This window comes from Aquila chrysaetos, chromosome 8 (assembly GCF_900496995.4).
Source record: "Aquila chrysaetos chrysaetos chromosome 8, bAquChr1.4, whole genome shotgun sequence".
Taxonomy (NCBI): Eukaryota; Metazoa; Chordata; class Aves; order Accipitriformes; family Accipitridae; genus Aquila; species Aquila chrysaetos.
This window is the reverse complement of record NC_044011.1, coordinates 13,966,979-13,985,404: the sequence shown is the minus strand read 5'-3', so window position 1 is coordinate 13,985,404 and position 18,426 is coordinate 13,966,979. Positions and strand designations below refer to the sequence as shown.

The window sequence follows — 18,426 nt, the reverse complement described above, 5'->3', positions numbered from 1 at the left end:
CTGCAGCTGAACCCAAACTAGAAAGTTACAGACTAAATTTAAAGAAATCCAATAATATTCATAAAATAAGAATCTTTATTTAGCACTACAACATCAATTTATCAAAATCCAAGGAGTCTTTTCCTTCCAGCTAGTCCAGATTTTCTTTTGCTAGAAGTTCCAGTTTTACATAGTGAAAAATGATGCAAAACATCTGAAGGTAGGTTTGACCTCAACCACCACTTAAAGATCAAGTCACTGTTGTGCTGCTTTGTAAAGAGCACCTTGCAGCCTTAGTAAGGAACTGTAGTAACTTGTCCAGCATGTGAATGGCTAAGCAAAAATTCAAGTGGATACTATCTTGCCAACTGGAAGGTCTGCTAGCCTACAAAAATACTGCTGGCGTATCAATTATATTTTGTGAAGGGACACCAATTCTTAACGTGATGTAACAGTTACCTGCAATTAGGAATGAAATTGCATAACAATGTAAACTAAGAGAATGACAAGCTAAACACAGGATTCTTGAGCTACTCTAAAAAAAGACAATTGTTCAATGAATTTTAGATTGACAACTGGAGTCTCTCATACACTACAGCTCTTTCTTACAGAAAGACTGAAAGATGCTCTTTCAGAGGAGTCTCTAATTGATCTCTGCTCACAGGTCTTCAACAATTTAGGAAAGTTAAACTGAAATCTAGGAAGTGCAGAAAAAAAATACCTCTTTCATCTTTGCTGCTAGCATAGATAACAAATGGCTATTTATAATTAGGACTTTCCTTAGCAGGCTGACCATACACTTCAAACTCATCAATAAGGAAAAACAACAACAAAAAAAAAGATGTGACCTCCTGTAAGGTCAGCAGTGCACTGGCAGTTATCCTTGACAAGGTAATGGGAATTTTCTTCAGATCACAAAATGGGCAATTAAATTAAAAACAAACATTACAAGAAATGGACTTCTGAGATTTCCTTTAACAGAGATTTCCAAGTCTGAACCAAATTTAAATGAGTGTAGCAAGAAACAGCCTCTATACCACTGTAGTGATCAAGGTAACCCTTCGGGCTAAGCACTTACCTTTTCTGATAACACCAATGTATATTCTTAACACTCAAATTAAAAATAAATAAAATAAAGAAATATTTCAGAAAAGAACAGAAACTGCTAAGAAAATCTGGGGAAAAGAACTCCACAAGACTCATGACCAAGAAGTCCCAAAGACAATCTATTACTTCTTCCTGAGCTAGCAGAGAAAATGGACTACAGAACTGAGATGCAAAGAGATGCACAGAAGAGATGCAAAGACCTTCGAATTCTAGTCCCTTAATACACTACACCTCCTTCACTGGCAGCAAAGGATAACCACTGTCATTCCAGAAACCCTCCCTATAAATAGTGTTTATTGAACGCACATTGCTGCTACAAAAAAAACCAATTGCTACTATAATCAGATCAGGTGGAAATGCAGAGAAATCTATAAAACCTCTCTGGAAAAAGGAAGGCTTAAGAGGAATACTTCTCTTTCTAGAGTAGGCAGAGCATGGATTCCAAACTTGAATAAAGTCCACCACATTTGCCAGAGGAAGAAACCGACCACAAAGCAAGACTTCCAAAGCCTTACAAGAGGCAGGAACCCCCCCGCCCTGAGTACCACACTGAGGGAGTATTGGCAATATTTGACAACAAAGTATTAATTTGCATAACAAATACAAAACATCTGAATAGCGAGCATACTTCACAAGCTTTGAACTAAGCAGTAACTCATCAAAGTTGTTCTAAGAGTAATTTGTACATGGTGGCTATACAGTAAACCACGAAACACTGAAATGATGTTTCGGTAAGCAGCAGTAATGTAAACTGCTTTATTTGTGCTTTTTATGGACATTTTAATAGCTTAAACTCGAAGTATTCATGTATCCAAATCACAAGCTATACTCCAGAATATCAAGGGAAAACACCCAAACATCTACACTTAGGAGTTATGAAGCTCAAAAGTTGTTTTCAGAACCCAATACAGATCTATGCACTTCATTAACGCAGATACACAGATAATACATTCACAAGCGTTTTCTGCCAGGAAGCAAAACAGGACTGCTGCTTTGTTCATTCACATACTAATGCCTAGCACCATTTAAGCTGACAGCTGTGTTATGTCTATGTTACTGGCCATTCAATTCAGCAAATTGGAAGGTTTACTACCTCTAGAAAGGCCTTTAGAGTTTGCTGTGTTGGCAAACACAAATACGTCCCCAACAGAGACAGATGACAGACTTTTAATAACATGTCTGAGAAAATTTTCTGAACGCTACTCAACTACATTTATACTTTAGGGAAGAAGGGATTACCTTCTCCACTTTCTGCTACTTGGGGGCTGAGGAAGAAGTGCTCACAAAATTATCTATATTTCCCATAAAGGATTTTACAAAGATTTTTCTTCATTTGTGACATTTCAGAAAATAAAAAATGAACACCCAATTACCACTAACTCACAGGACAAAACAACATTTATTCTTAAGTAGTATTTTACACTTTACCCTAATTACTGGGCAAGTTACTTATAAAAAGTTCATTAGAAGGAAAGTTTAAATTTAGAAAATAATGTGTTCAAAACAACAAACAAGAAACTTTAACACACCAAAGACTAAAGAAAACATGTCCAAAAGAGACAAAGTGCAACCTATGCAATATATTTCTTCTGCTTTTAAATTAACTCAAACTTAGCATAACCTCCTTTTGGTGATGTAGTAATGCAGACTGAGTCACTTTTCATGGTATGGAGGAGCAGAAAGCAATGACAGCAGCAAAGGCAGGCCTTGCAGTCTATCTGCTTAAAATTCACACCCTTTCACCTTGCATGTGAGTGGAAGAAGTAAGTGGAACAGAAAATCACTTCCACCTGGACCACTGCTTCTCTTTATCTGTTAAAGGCACATATATCACTCCCATCAGAGGCTTCATTTTGACACTGCCATCTTCTAGTTTGTCATACTGTTCGAGCATCTGGTTTCCCCCTGCAGGACCAACTGGTAATATCAATCTTCCGCCAGGTTTTAACTGATCTATAAGCTAGAACACAACATAGAAATTAGAATGTAACCAGCCACTTCAGAGAAGCTGGATCCAAAGTTTGTTACATTAGATTAATAGCTTTGCCACAATTTATCTATCTACTGTTATGCAGTAGATAACTATTTCAATTAAGAAAAATAAAAAATGCACTGAAAATGAGAGTATCATAACAACATGGTACACCAACTGGTATTACAAAAACATTTCACAGTAACTTCATGTAATTCCAAAAGAAGGTAAAATAGTAATTGGATTAACTGGGTTGGTTGCAGTTTTATTTTCTACATAAGAGGGGAAAAAATATGGGAATCATGAATTATTTTTACAGTAGATTCAATCTTTTTAAACTGCCAGTTTTAACTGTTTGATACTTATTGTGCATCAGTGCAGGCCCATTGTCTAACATTTCTGGGGTAACTGACCCCCTCTTAAGCCCCCAGAATAAGATTTGTAACTTTTTTTTATTTATCTTCCTGGAAAAATTTTAAGTTGTCTACAATACACTCGTTACCCAACAGATCCTCCTTCATTCTGTGAATGGAACAGCATTTTATGAAACTAGTCTAAAATATATGAATATGAGTAAGATAAGCAACAAGTAACACAGTATGCAAGATAAATACTTGGATTTTTTTTTTTTGCTTTCATAGTTCAAGAAGGAGGCTAATCACAGTATTCTCAAGGAAAATTCAGTACTTCCCAGATGCCGTAAAAAAAAAAATATCTTAATCCCTGTTACTAACGAAAGTTATAATTAAGAACTATTCCATTCACTAATAAGCTTCAAATTACCTTTTAAATTGTCATCTGTCAACACTCTGCTGAGAACACACACCCCCCAGCACCCACCCCAAAATAAAAAAAATTAAAAAAAACCAGCCAATGTCTGGAAATGTCTAACCTGTCTACAGCACCTCAAACCCCCAGTCCTTCACTATTCCTCATTAAAATTCAGATTTAAAAAAACTTAACTGGTATTGAGTATATCAAAATCATGCTATATATTCCCATTTACCTGATGAAAGGAAGATAAAAAAAATCTGATCTGCAAGAATGGACTTCATGTATGCACATTCTAAACTCCCTAGTTACTCTTCAGCTTCTCTAGTAAGAACTGCCCTGTATCCACTCTGAAAGCTACAAACACATGGCATTGTCTTTATTTCCAGCTGAGCATGTTACTTTTCCAACAGGCTTAACACCTTGGAACCTGGGAAACAAATACTTAAGTTCTGTAATTCAATGTTTGATAAAACCAAATTAATTTATTAAATAAAATGCTCCAGTTCATTGTTGTAATAGAGGGTTGTGCACAAGTCTTTTTAAAATATATTTATTTAGAGGAGAGTTATTAGAACATACACCATTTGCAAACCAACAGGAAGCTCAATTATAACAGAAACAAAAACCCCACACCATACAGTAACACCACACAGCCCACTGATACTCCCAGCAGTGCAAGTCTATCAAGTATTTTACATACATATGTATGTAAAATGTTCTTTACAGCTAAGAGATTACCAAATCACACACATAAAACAGAGAGGCTTACTGCTTGGGGCACAACTGGTGCTGCAGCTCCTACATGAATCGCATCATAGGGAGCTTCTTCTGCATATCCCATTCTTCCATCTCCCACTGCAAGAAAACACTTTTTTTTTTTAACGTTTTCAAAAGGAGCGGAGAAAACAGCTGATCTGCCATATCTATAGGTAGATAAACACCTATGCTCAGATTTCAACTAAAATTCTGCTGAGCAGTAATAACATGATGAAGTCAGTTTGAAAATATTAACACAATTGTAAAATAGATGCAACAAGACACCCTCATACTTACTTACACACACTTATAAAAGATACAAAATACTACTGAAGCACCTGAAATTAGAAAGCATGGATTTATAATGAAAGTTCTTGGGAGACACATGATCCACCCAGAAAAGATACTTAAGTATTTATGTGCCCTACCATTCCAATGCAGGTGACTTTTCCCCTCATTTACCCTCTCAAAACATAAGCTTTGCTTTGCCTTGCCTTCACACACACTGTTCCTAAACATAATGCAAATCATAAGTCTAAAGCATTACATCTCAGAAGCATGTATCAGAAGACTCCAAAGGTGAGGAAAAGACAAAGCAAGTATTCACATGGACTATACACCTATAACTGCACTACTGGTCGGAATGAAAGTCCACACCTACATTCAGACATTAATGCAGTATGCCGCTAATCCCCAAACACATCCCCCTTTGCCAGCAGATGGGTCTCACTATCCTTCCTGCAGGCAATTTGCTGGATTAACACGGATAGGCAGGTCAGACCTGTGGCTAAGGCTCCAGGTGGTTGCTTGGAAGATGTTAGGAGTAATTAAGTCATTCAGAGGACTACGGATGCAGCTTCAGCTTTGGTGGAGAACTCATGGAGAAGCACTCTATCACAGATGTCTCATACCATCCCAGTTATGCAGGATGAAAGGGGAACAGATTGGATTTTTTTAAGCCACTGAAATGTAGCAAACTAAACTAGACTCTGAGTTAAGTTTTGAAAGAAGATGATGTGAATGTGGCATCCACAGTATTTACAGGAAACCAATGGGAAATTCAGAGCATGTTAAGCAAGCTCTCTCTGAAGTTATTTAGGAACAAAAGCAGCAAATGAAGCTAAACCATCCATAAATTCATACTCAGTAAGTCCCAGTAACCAGTCAAGAAGAAAAAGCAAGGAGGCTAATGAACATAGTCCTCTGCTCAGCACAAGTAGTTGTTTGGGGTTTCCCTGTCTTCAGACTGAGCTTCAACCTCTGTGCAATCACTATTATCACAGGTTAATTAAAAGGCTGAATGAATCAAAAGTTCTAAACCCCTGCCAGAGGCTGAAAATTTGTCAACTTTTTGCCTTGCAACAACTCACAAGGCAGGAAAAATACATGGTGGCCATAGCAGGTTTCATTTTGTCCTCAGTGACAGTGAGGGCCACCTGGACAGTAACACCACCCTTAAGTATCCAAGAGCATACAGGAAGATCTGGACAGCTTCTTGAAACAATTAAAATTGGGGAGTTTGTCAGCTTTCATATTAGGTCCTGGAACAAGACCCTACAAAAACCTTCTACACCCAAAGCTTAAAGACTATAAGAGAGCACATTTTCTCAGTAGCTGAGAACCCCCTTAAAGCTCAGTGACTTATTTCCTCCTATCATCAATTCTGACCAGCACAAGCTCCAACCAAGGGCCACAGGCAGAAGCTGCCAAGAACTACCAATGCTTCAAGAGAACTCATGCCTTATTGATCACCAATTTCACTAAGTCGGCTTCCATTGCTGTTGCCAGTAATGAAAGTTCCAGTATTTTCAGGGCTTAATTTCTCTGACTCTGCCAAAGTGGGTCCTACTGGAATAACCACTTCACGGCAATCAAGTATATCATTTACATTTGCTTATATCTTAGCAGGACTGTACACCTCCTCTAAAAAGGAAGCAGTGATGTGTTACTGTATCAAGCTGCTGTTCCATCAGAGAAGGCAATGGAGAGACACTTCTTTAGCTCAAACATAGAGATACTGCTTTGAATGCTGTTAATTACACAGGGAGACAGACCCTCATTCCTTAAGATGCAGCAGTAGGCATTAGAAGCAGTGATCTCCAGTACTGCTGGCTAAAGAAGAGATTGCTAAGTTGAAGAAACAGCTGTGAAAGAAACTGCTAAGTTGTCTTCTGAAGAACACAGATATTCTGGGACTTAAATGCACCTTGTGCGCTGTCCAGAGAACTCTGAATGGGGCTTCGGCACATCTTATTACTTCACTGGCAGTCGTAAAAAGGACCCAAAACATCTAAACCCTTTGCTCTTAGAATCAGTAGTCCAAACCAAAGCTACCATCTTCAGAATCAGCACAACCCCATCCAAAAAAAAAAAAAAAAAAAAAAAAAAAAAAATCATGCTCCTTTATATGCATCAAGCACTGCATGGCTCTTCCCTTTTAACAACCACAAAAAATTCTGGCTACAGCAGTCAGGTATATATCCACCCACAATAGGAACACACTTTTAGATATCCAGAAGATTAAAAAAAAAGTTAAGCTGTCATTCATATATTCAGTGTGATACAAATTATTATTCAATGTCCAAGGGGAAACAGCAGCCCAAATTTTGAGCTTGTGCTTACATCCTGAGTAACATCACCTATCCTACTAAGATCTCCAGTTACATGCAGCCTGTTAATGAAGTAATCATGCTGGCAGGGGGTGATGAGTGGGGAAGTAGTGTCAGAACTTTCTGACATAAAAGGGTTTTGTAGCTTGTTTTTGAACCTAGACCTTATCTGCTGATCATGGTACTCAAGCCTTCAGTGTCTCTATGCAGATCTGTTTCACACAGAGTTGTAGCATGAGCACAGAAACAGAAAAAAAATACTTCACTGTGGTTAGAATACCCTTATCCCCTCTGGCTATGTCTGCATCAGCAAATAGTGCAGTACAATAGAAGCAGATCTGTACAGCAAAAGAGTTTTTGCTGAGAACCTGATGTCCATGCAACATATGCATTTCAGAATGATCACTCTGGTCTAGCTCTAGTCTTACTGGCTTAATAGCCATTAACATATCAAACATATTTGGTTGCTTCTCATAATCCAGTCTAGTTTCATCCAAAAGGAATCAGTTTGTGCTCTCCAGGAGTACTCTCATGTGAGTCAAAGTGTGGTAAGTAGAAGCAGTTGAGAGATTCACCTCAAAGGCACCCTCCCGATTTTAAGAAAAGGCAAAACAAAAAACAAACCACACCAAAACAAGCAAAAAAACCACCCACAAACTAACATAGACATACCCTAAGTATACCTATTCCCAAGTTCTCAGTGCAGTTCTGTTACTGAGACACCCCAAAATGATGTTGATGCTTCTGAAATGCAGTAACAGTATATCTGAGGTGTGACAAAGCAATAGAGAATGTTTGAAGCCTACTTCTGAAAAGCCAGCAACTGACTTACCTAGTCTTAATTCATATAGTTCCCATCACCAATCAACCCTGGGTTTTCAGGGGGTTTTAGTGTGTGTGTGTTGGGGAGGGGGGGTGTTTCGGGGTTAGTTTTTTTGTTGTTTTGTTTTAAAAACCAGCTTGCTCTGGATTCTGGCTCCACATCAAAGAATTTCCAGGAATCCAGCACAGCTGAAACATTCTTCTTCACCTAATTCACAAAAGTGCCACTTGTCCATCTGTACTTTTTTCAATGTACCTCACAACAAAACTTTTCAGAAGTCTCTTCGTCATCCTGCTACATAGTCAAACATAATATACATGATGGGAGTCTAGAATTTGAAGTAAACAACAAGAGCATCAGAGTCTGTTTCAGATATAACCAGAAGCATAAGTCCAAATTGCTCTTGTACAGCAACAATGGAAATTATCCCCCCATACCACCTCTCCAGCCCCAACAGTCTCAGTATAACTTCTTTTCCAAGAAAGTTTAAGGCATAAGTGTTCTCGGTGAGGTATGCCGCATTTTATACACATGTATAAGTACATGTGTCAATTGGCTTATTTAAAAAAGATTTAGAAAAGTCCCTCATTTACAAAAAAAGACCAGGAATCAAAATGGTAATTAAGGTGAGAGCCAAACATCACATAATAATAATTTTTCCAAGCACTCTTGTAAGAAGCCTCAAAATAATCCAGACCTTCAACTTTTTTTAAACTTATCGAATAGAATGATAATGAAGGGAATGCTCTCCTCCTGCCAGCTTTGCATCTTGTAAAAAAAAAAAAAAAGAGCACCTTTTTATTTAAAAATGTATTTTTTAAAACAATTCACTGTCCTTGTATAATTTTAACATTATTTCCTCTCAGTAACTCTGATTGAATTAGTTTGGTGTCAGTTAATCACTTCCCTAACATACAAATACTATTAATTTTAAAAACAAGTGAAAAACTTCAGTGATGCATATTGCCAATCTAGTACTTTTTCCACTCGACTCCGAGTGCAGCTTTCTCAATTACTATATCAGAAGTATGAAGGCTTTGTGCTGCCATCTAAACTTGAGGGTTTTAACATTTATTCAAGAAAAGTTGTGAATTCAAACCCAAATTTAAGTACCAAATTTACCATGACAGACCTTCAGCATGTAAAGTATTTTCACTGGAAAACACTTCCCTGTTAAGCTTCTCTAATAGAATAATTACATATTCTTTAAGATTACCAGAAGTCATATTCTCAAAACTGTGTGAAGATGATATTTTTCAAAGGCCTAAAGACAACTTTGATTTTAAAATTTTCATTTGGCTCTTCTTTCTTTGGTTTAACTTCTTAAATTAGAATTTTTAATCACATCCAATTCCAGTCATTTTCAACCAGCTGCTAGAAAGAATATCAGTTTAATTAGTAAGTATATCAGTCTGATGCTCACCAATCAGTTTCACTCTTCCTGAAGACAGCAATGTGGGATCATCTTTTTTGACATTATTTATTGAGTCATCTACTAGTTCTTTGATATGATCAATTCCTACAACTTGTCCTTTGGGACCAACCTGGAATAAAAATATACAGTTGAATAATTTCTGCTAGTTTTGATTTATTTATAGAATGAGTATTTCTATCTCCTGAGCCCATTTCTCTAAAATCAAAACAAAAACAGTAAAGTGGTAGTATATTTTCCCAATGTTATTAAAACTACTGCTTGGAATGACACATGCTGACTGCTAGAAGCAACTGGTAATTAAAGTTTGTCAGTACAGTCTTATAAATGCTTATTATAGTCATCTTTTTGAGATGTGATTCAGGTAAGTTATACTATTAGTGGAGATTTCTTCTCTGAATTTTTACAAGTTAAATTTGATCATGAGTGTTTGCATTACCTGCAATAGAAAGTAACAACTTTGAGGACAAAGACTAGAACTAATCTCCTTTCATGTTGAATAAACTTACTTAAAGATTAAGGTTTTTCGAGAGAAGACTACTTCAAGGAAAATAGTTAAGTCATGCATTTTGTTCTAAGTTATCTCAAGAGTCCTATTCTTTCAGAAGCAAATGCAGCAATTAACGGTAAGGGACGAACTACCTACCTTCCACCTACCCTTGCATTCATGAATCTACTTTCAGATTTACAGCTCTCTTCCACAGGAAGAGTGGAACTTTTGAGAGCTCATAACTCACAAAAGTCACAAAAGATCTGTGTATTCTGAGGGGAAAAAAGGCCTGCTAACAAAAAACTCCTCCATTACAGGTATTTCTTCTGGAATTGTGTCTTTATTCCAGAAAAACTATTCCAATTTTGGAAAGAGGAGAAAAAGAATTCCAATCTTAAAATCTGACCATTTTTAACAGGATCCAGCTCAAAGAACACAATGGCACAGTATGTCCTAGCAGCCCATGTTGTCATACGACTTTGTCTTTGGACACATTTGAATGCATTGGTTATGTTTCTCCATATTACATTTTAATGTTGCTAAGACATGGAAAATTAACAACTGCATATCAATATCATGGGGATTTTTTTCTGTTTTTATTACGGACAAGTTCTATGTTAAAAACATCAAAAGAGCAGTTTTATCTCTTCTTTTTCAAGTGGAAGACGACCAGCCTAGCCTTTGAAACAGAGCAAGACAAATGGCAAGTTTTCACTATGACAACCACAGGTTGTTATTTGGAGGCATGTCTGGCAGTCAGTTGTACTAGAAGCTGACAAAAGATCCACTGTACTCCTAAGAGTAACATCACAGAAATTAAAATTTAGCAAAACGGTCATAGCATGAAATAGCCTGATAAAAGTAAGAGAACCTCCTGCTGCACGTCACAGTCCTCATCAATTACTTCTGTCTATTACCCTGGAACTTTGACATGTGTGCAATTGAGACAATAGCAAAATGGCACAACTTTTTGGATCTCCATGGTCTGTTTGGAATAAAAATATACCCCACTCTTTTTATAATTCCAGCACTTATAGGATGAAAACTACAATTCATTTAATTTGCCAGCAGCCTTTAAAAGCAAATAAACTTAAGTTTGTATGCTACGCAGGTAAGTTTATCACAGCAGTTTAACATGAAAACCCAAACAAAAATCTTAAAGATGCTCTACTAGTCTAAGTAAACATAAAGCTTTCTCAGAAGTACCACAAATGAGATGATTATCATAGGAGTAAAGCTGTCATGACATCTATGTGCACTCAGGTACCTGAGCCATAAACGCAAGCTCTTCATTCTAGATCAAGTAGACTGAAGCAACACCCACATGATCCAGTAAGCACATCCCCAATTGAATTTTGATAGCAAAACACTTTATCATCATTCCCAATAATACACTTCTTTCAAGCATTTGTTACTGTTAGAAAGAACTTTACAGAGAAAGTCAGAGCAGTACATATTGTCTTATCTACATTCATTCAAGTGGATGAAGCAAGACCCATATTGCACAGTAGTTATGCTATCAAACAGAACAAAAGCATTTATCCAATGTTTCAAAAAACACATCTGTAAGGCATTCCACAGCATACCACCAAGGAGGATTCAGAAGAGGAACATGACATTTATATGGCAATAAAAAGATAGTGTGATTAACATCACCAAAATTGGAAAGATATTTCCTTTTTGTGGTAATTCCAACTTCTCTGCAGATGTTTTCAGCTTTTCTTATATAGCTGTTTTAAAAGAAGAAAGTGCACAACCACAACTTATCACGTCTTATCGAAAATGGCTATTCCTCTATGCATTTGTAACTTTAGTGATAAATACACATAACTTTGACAAAAGTTTTAATGCTTGTAGGATTGGAGTTCCCATGCAAGCTACTAGCGCTTGATTACTGACTACAAAGTTAGACCAAAAATAATAGGTAGAAAGTTGAATAACTGACATTTAAGATTTCATCTAAACTGCAATTTCGTTAAATTATTTCAACTACTGGGTTTTTTTTAGTTTTGCAGCTAGCACTTAAGAAACTAGATACTTCTGCTAGTGCATTGCCCAGTCCTAAACATTCTTATCTAATTCTTAACACAGGAAACCAGAAGTGATTGCAGACTCAACACATCAGTGCTTGAAAACAGAAAACTAAGTAGCAAAAAAAAAAAAAAAAAAAAAAAGAGAGAGAGAGAGAAAAGAGAGAGAATTTATCATATGCATTAATATTTCAAATTAACTTCTCAGAAAGACAAAAAAAATAAAAAACTATTTGGCAGTTTAATGCAGGTCTCTGCTAGTTGTAAAGCAATGATAAAGTCCTGGAATGGAGAAGGAAGAACTGATTATATTCCACTACATAAATTAGTCGAACAGTACTGTAGTTAAGCCATCAGAAAACAATATTTTTCATCTTTTTTTCCTGATGTAAGATAGGGTGGAACCACAGAGAATTCCTTACGTACAGGTTGAACAACCCAGAGATTAAGTTACTTGGAGAAGATGTAAAAAGAATATAAATTAATACCTACCTTAAGAAAGATTAAATGGATACTTATAGTGATGCTCACACAATATAGTATCAAGAAAAAAAAAGTTAAAATTCAAAGACAACTTATATACATACAATATATGTTCTTGTGGAAATAGGATTCTTTCAGGTCTCACTAAGCTCTCATCATAGTAGGAAGACATGACAATTGATCACAATGAGAACATTCATAGCCACACAAGATAATGTAAAAATTGGGTTGGACAAGACAAACACCACCTTCCTTCAAGCTATAAAGCAACCACTAAGATGTAATCAAGGAAAAAAACTTCTCCTCTAGGCAGTTTCTTCACCATCACATGATTTACTGGATCCTTTAACTCAACCACCTAGTATCAGCTAGGGTAAGAAATAGGTACTAATCATACCCAGGAGAGTAAATTATTTTTCGTATAATACACATCAGTCCACTGTACGAAGGATGGGGTTTTTTCCCCCCCTTTAATTCAGAGTTACAACGCAGTTCGAGCAGTTCTGATGATCAAGCGATTAAACTAATTATCTCACCATTCGCGAAAAGCATGCTGTAAGGATTCCACTTCCAGATCCTACATCAAGTGCTTTGGCTCCTTCATGTAACTGATCAGACAGAAGCTCGAGAGCATACGCATGCTAAGAGAAGAAGACAGAGACAGAAAATTTCAAAATATTTTAAGTGTCTATTTTACCCAATATATGTTCATTTCTTCAGTGATTTTGGGCAATGGACTGAGGATTCATGTAAGAAATTTCAGAATTATTTTCTATTACAAAAAAAAGCGGGGGGGGGGGGAGGGGGAGTTAACAACACAATATAATCATTGTTGTTTCATCGACTTCAACAAATTGTGTGTGTGTATTTTTTTTTTTTTTTTTTTTTTTTTTTTAGTATATATAAACTCATCTGACCATTCAAGCTTCTAGCACACACTCAATTTATGTATAGTTATTCAGAGAGACACCGTAAACCAATTTAATTATCCTCAGGTCTGGTAGCTCTTACTGTTCCAGCATTATATGGCCCATAAAGAATTCAGCTTGTCATTATGCTATATATATTGGAATAAGCTGGGACAGAGGCTAGCTAGGAAGAAGCAGCTCTGGAGCATCAAGGAAAATGGCTATTAAAACTACCTCTTGTATTACCTGCACACTTGCTGAATCAAAGAGTAGGAAAAAGGAGTTGCCTTTTACAAAGGCAGATAGCCGGGCTCATATACGAAATGCAGTAGGCTACAGAAACACTTAATGAGTTTTGCTTTCCTACATGGTAAACCAGTACACAAACTAAGCTTAGGTCACACGCTAAAAACAAACAATTCATTCTTTAATGTTTCAGAGATAGCCATTACAACAGTCTTACGACTTAATCCATCACACCCAGAAAACAGAAATAATTAGAACATTTATTTTTAACATTTGCTTAGAGAATACATTTCCTTTTTGCTCTAATACTTCATATACTACTAGTGCTAAGCATAAGGTAACTCAAAGATAATGACTTAGTTAAAATTTTGAAAACATAATTCATACTTATTTTCTCCCTTAGCCACAGGACTTCTTTCTGTCTTTCCTTGACTAAAATTGTTAACATTTCTGTAAGAAATTCCTGATTTTTTATATTGATAACTAAATGAATTCTAACCCAACTAGGTAGTTTTTCATCAAGAGGAGCAGATTTTTACTATGTTTTGACACTTTCCAAACATTGCGAGGACAAAATATATGCTTCTATTCATCCTTCATCTCAAAGAAACACAGAAAAATTATGTCTGTGCTAGATCTATGTACTGAAATCCCCTCTTAACGTTCAGTCATTAATGCCCTGGTCTCAAACCACTTGGCAAAAAAACCTGCATCTCAGTATAATGTTTTGGATTTTTTTTCCCTGTGCAAAGAATTAAAAGCATTACAGCAATACCATACTATAGAAATCATTGTTATCAACTCCTGAATTCTTGTGGGTTTTTTAAATTACAGAGTCAGAGTAATTAGGTTGGAAAGGATCTCTGGAAGTCCTGTGGTCCAACCCTCTTTCAACACAGGGGCAATTTGACTGCTTAGAGCCCCATCCAGTCAGCTGCTTTGTATGTCAAAGAACAGAATTTCCACAATCTGCAAAATCTGTTCCAGTGCTTAACTACCCTCAAAGGGAATTTTTTTTTTCACCCTAGAAACTAATCAGACTTTCCCACATTGCATTTTTTTGTCCACTACTCCTCATCCTATCACTGCGCATCTCCAAGAAAAGTCTGGCTCAATCTTCTCTGTGCCCTCGCACTAGGCAGTTCACAACAGCATCACTGCAATCAACTGTTCATTAAATTGGCTAGGATAAATATTTTATTTCAGAAGCATTTAGATGTTTTTAAAATCACCTATACTAATCACGTAATTTTTAAGCTTACCATATGTGGAGCACTGATTGTTGCTTGGAAACCTGTAAAACAAGAGAATGGAAGCACATGTTGATCATTGTTCAGAAAGCAAATGCAATACCTTAATTGTCGCCCTCCTTCAGGGCACTACACACAGCCCCCATTACATAGGTGCTCTACTTCAGATGTGAGTTAAGGTACATCATCTGAAAGCTATGCCATGTCAGCTCTGAACAGAGGGAAAAAAAAAAAAAAAAAAAAGGTTCTATCCTTGATCTCGGTTACAATCTCCATTTTATCACTATATTGCCTTAGCTTGATCAAGTGTGTTGAATTCAGAAGAGTAACGTCTCCCAGAATAACATAATGCCTTTTTCACTCAGTCCCTACTTAAAACCCTGAATTTGTTAGTTTGACTTTGATGTGGTGGGGACCATAGGACATCCAGAGACAATAACCTCATCTATTTTGCAACCAGCACACATCTATGAGAAAACATGGACAAACACTTACCTATATTTGTTTCTCTGAAGGTATAAGTTTTGAGTATGCATGTATCTTAAAAGATTTTTGAATTTTCCTATACAACTAATAAAAACCAAATACAATTCCTAATTCTCACCATCTAGTATTAAAGAAAAAAAATTCGAGGATTTTCCTATACAAATAATAAAATCCCATTACCATTCATAGTTCTCACCACCCACTAATAAAGGTGGGGGGGGGGGTGTGCAAATCAAGAAAACAGAAACTAGTACATTCTCATAATTCATTCTCCTGCCTTGAAAAGATAAAACTGTGATCTGGATGGGAAACAACTGTCCTATCAGTAGATCTTCCCATTTAAAGCCTATTTTCATATTAAAAAAAATCTCATGTAAAGGTGTAAGAAACTCCACATTGATCTCAACTGAATCATTTCTGTAAAGAGAGAGACTGTTTCTGACTTAGACTGGATACAAATTATTTTTACGTATTTAAACATCATCTGCACCACCACAAATTGCTGTGGTTTAAAAAATAAATACATATTTACACATTAATACATTAATATTGACTAAAGAACATCTATCTACTTGATGTATCCAAGTATGCCAATTGCATTCCATAACAAATTGAAACTTACTTAAAAGGTATTGAATAAACTGATAAAGAACTAAACAAGCTTCCAAGTTCAAAAAAGTATGTTCACATTCTTAACATATATATGACAAAGGCAGTCACAGTTATGCAAATTAGAACAATCTCAATCGTTTTTACAAGATGGTCTTACCTATAGACTGCGGAGAATCCATGTAAGGGTTGTATTTTGCATAGTGGCAACGGTCTGTAGCCAGCATTACTTCAAATACCTTGTCTGATTTGATTATTCCATTTTCTATAAACAAATAAATAAAATTGAAGGCATTGTTTCTCTTCTGCAATGCAACAGCATGTGAAATACATTAATATAGTCCTAATATTGTGAGAAATCATGCTACCTTACCCTCTTTAACACTCTAACCCTCATCATACTAGAATTTAAGCTGTGGTCCATAGATCAAACAATGCTTAAGCCAGTGAACTTTGAACAAGACTTTCCCACCAGTTACAGATGCTTTTCTGAAACAGTAGAGACCATTTGCAAAGATGTACCCCCTAGAAAAACTGAACTTCATGCACACTTTTGATATTCCTGAAAACATAATCGATAAGAAACTGATACTACTCTGTACACCAAACAAGATATACTTCATATTCCTAAGGAGCTATACAAGTGAGTAGTTATTGAAAAAATTATACAAAAGCAGATTAGAAATGTGAAGCTGCAGCATCCTTGCTCAGTATTTTATTTTCAAGATCTTTTTCCCTTTTGTGTTGGCAAAAGCAAAAAATCCTTTTGTAAAGAAACTCCTACAGAATCAGAATTCTTATGCTGGGGCAGATTGAGGACAAAGATTTTATATCAAAACACTTTGAATCTTTGTTCACTTTTCAAAATAAAATGTAAGTGCACATCCATGTAAAATGTTGGAAGCACTGTGCAGTGCAGCCATCTTTCCTTGCAATTTTACTGAATTTTTAACATTGATACTTCTTTTTTTAAAGTTCTGAAGACATTTATGAATAATGGAAAATTTTAGAAAACAAATGGAAGAAATTAATTAATCACTTGTGTTAAAAGACACAGAAAACTACAAATATCTGAAATTTCAACAATGGATTGCTTCATTGAACTACTTTAAACAAGGAAGATTTATTTGGAAAATTATACTTAAAAGGAAAAAAAATAGATAATTTGAGTATCTTTAAAATCTAACCCAAAATGCAGTAATGTAAAATCAGATTAAGGAGCTTTTGTAAGATTGTCCTAACTGAAGTCACACTAGTGATTTTTTTAAAGTACTACCAACACTAACACACCTGTGCCCAGGCCTGGGCTAACTTCTGCAGAGGCTTCCCTGACTGTTTACAGTGTGCTCCCAACTACCCTTATCAATCATGGGATTTTCTTTTTTTTTCTTATCTACTACCTGTGTCCAGGATTTAATTATCCCATATAACAGAGGCTTGAATTCAGAGAGCAAAATAACCCCTAAAAACATTTTGCTTTTTGGTCTGAAGGCAAAGTATCAAATAGAACTGCAATAGGAATATACTGCCAAACTATTAAGGAAAAGCACAATTCTTTTTAAAAAAAACAATTTCTTTTTTAGAATTATTTCTATATCTGGTAAGTCCCAGAAAAAGCATATATTCCCCTCACAGATCACACACATTACATATATTCTGTGCTTTGACTTCATTTAGAACTGTATGCTACAGTTCCAGTTAGAGGAAACTCATCATTTCAATGCAAGTTTTTTAATCTGAGGCAGCAGTTCATAAGTTTACTTGCTGAGCAAAACTGTCCCTCAAAAGAAAACAATCAATCCATTAACATACTGTCACTGACAATATAACCTAGTAAGAAAAAAAACCAACCAAACAAAAAAACAAAACCAAAAACGTTTTCCCCTGACCACTTAGAATTAGTTGTGTATCAGTTCCGTGAACAAAGCATAGAAACAACAAATCAAAATTTTACTGTTAGATTCTCATTAGGTATCACCAAGAAATTAGTATGTCTAAAATAAATGTACTTAAAAAAAAAAAAAGAGAGGCAGGAGAATAATCAAAGCTGATTATAACAGGAGTGAAGAGATAAAGGTTCTGGGGGGTGCAAGGGAGGTCAAAAAGCAGCAGCAGAGAAGCACTCAGGAAATACCTAAAATAGCGATTTATTCCTCGAGATTGTGTATTGTGCAGATAGATGCATACATTCTAGAAGCTACAGGTAGCCACCTGCTCTTTCCTTTTGTGCCTTGGGGAAAAAGACATGCAGAGAATAGGCAGATCAAGCTTCCAGCTTGAAAGAGCAACTGCAGGGCCCTACTATAAGGCCGAGAACCTCCTCTAGTTTTCGGGGGACCTTCTCTGTACTGCTGTGATTGCAGGCTTCTTCCAAACCTCCTTTTTCACGCTACCTATAATCCATTTCCCCTTTTCACAAAACTCCATGCCTGCTACCTCTCTCATCTACTCCTGTCATCTTTCTACTTAGAG

General features: G+C 36.1%; 1 protein-coding gene across 3 annotated transcripts in view; it reads right to left on the bottom strand.

Annotated features, from left to right (window-relative positions):
• Positions 1-18,426, bottom strand: part of PCMT1 (protein-L-isoaspartate (D-aspartate) O-methyltransferase) — a 36,248-nt gene that overhangs the window by 7,211 nt on the left and 10,611 nt on the right. For 2 of the 3 annotated variants that reach the window (XM_030023254.2, XM_030023251.1), the window contains exons 2-7: positions 16,115-16,219; positions 14,872-14,903; positions 12,992-13,096; positions 9,444-9,564; positions 4,602-4,687; positions 2,877-3,046 (exon numbers count right to left, since the gene is read on the bottom strand). In XM_030023254.2, the coding sequence (XP_029879114.1) occupies positions 2,877-3,046; positions 4,602-4,687; positions 9,444-9,564; positions 12,992-13,096; positions 14,872-14,903; positions 16,115-16,181 (581 nt within the window). In that variant the 5' untranslated portion in view covers positions 16,182-16,219. Of the gene's footprint in view, positions 1-2,829; positions 3,047-4,601; positions 4,688-9,443; positions 9,565-12,991; positions 13,097-14,871; positions 14,904-16,114; positions 16,220-18,426 lie in introns of all 3 variants that reach the window. The other variant, XM_030023252.1, reaches the window with a different exon arrangement.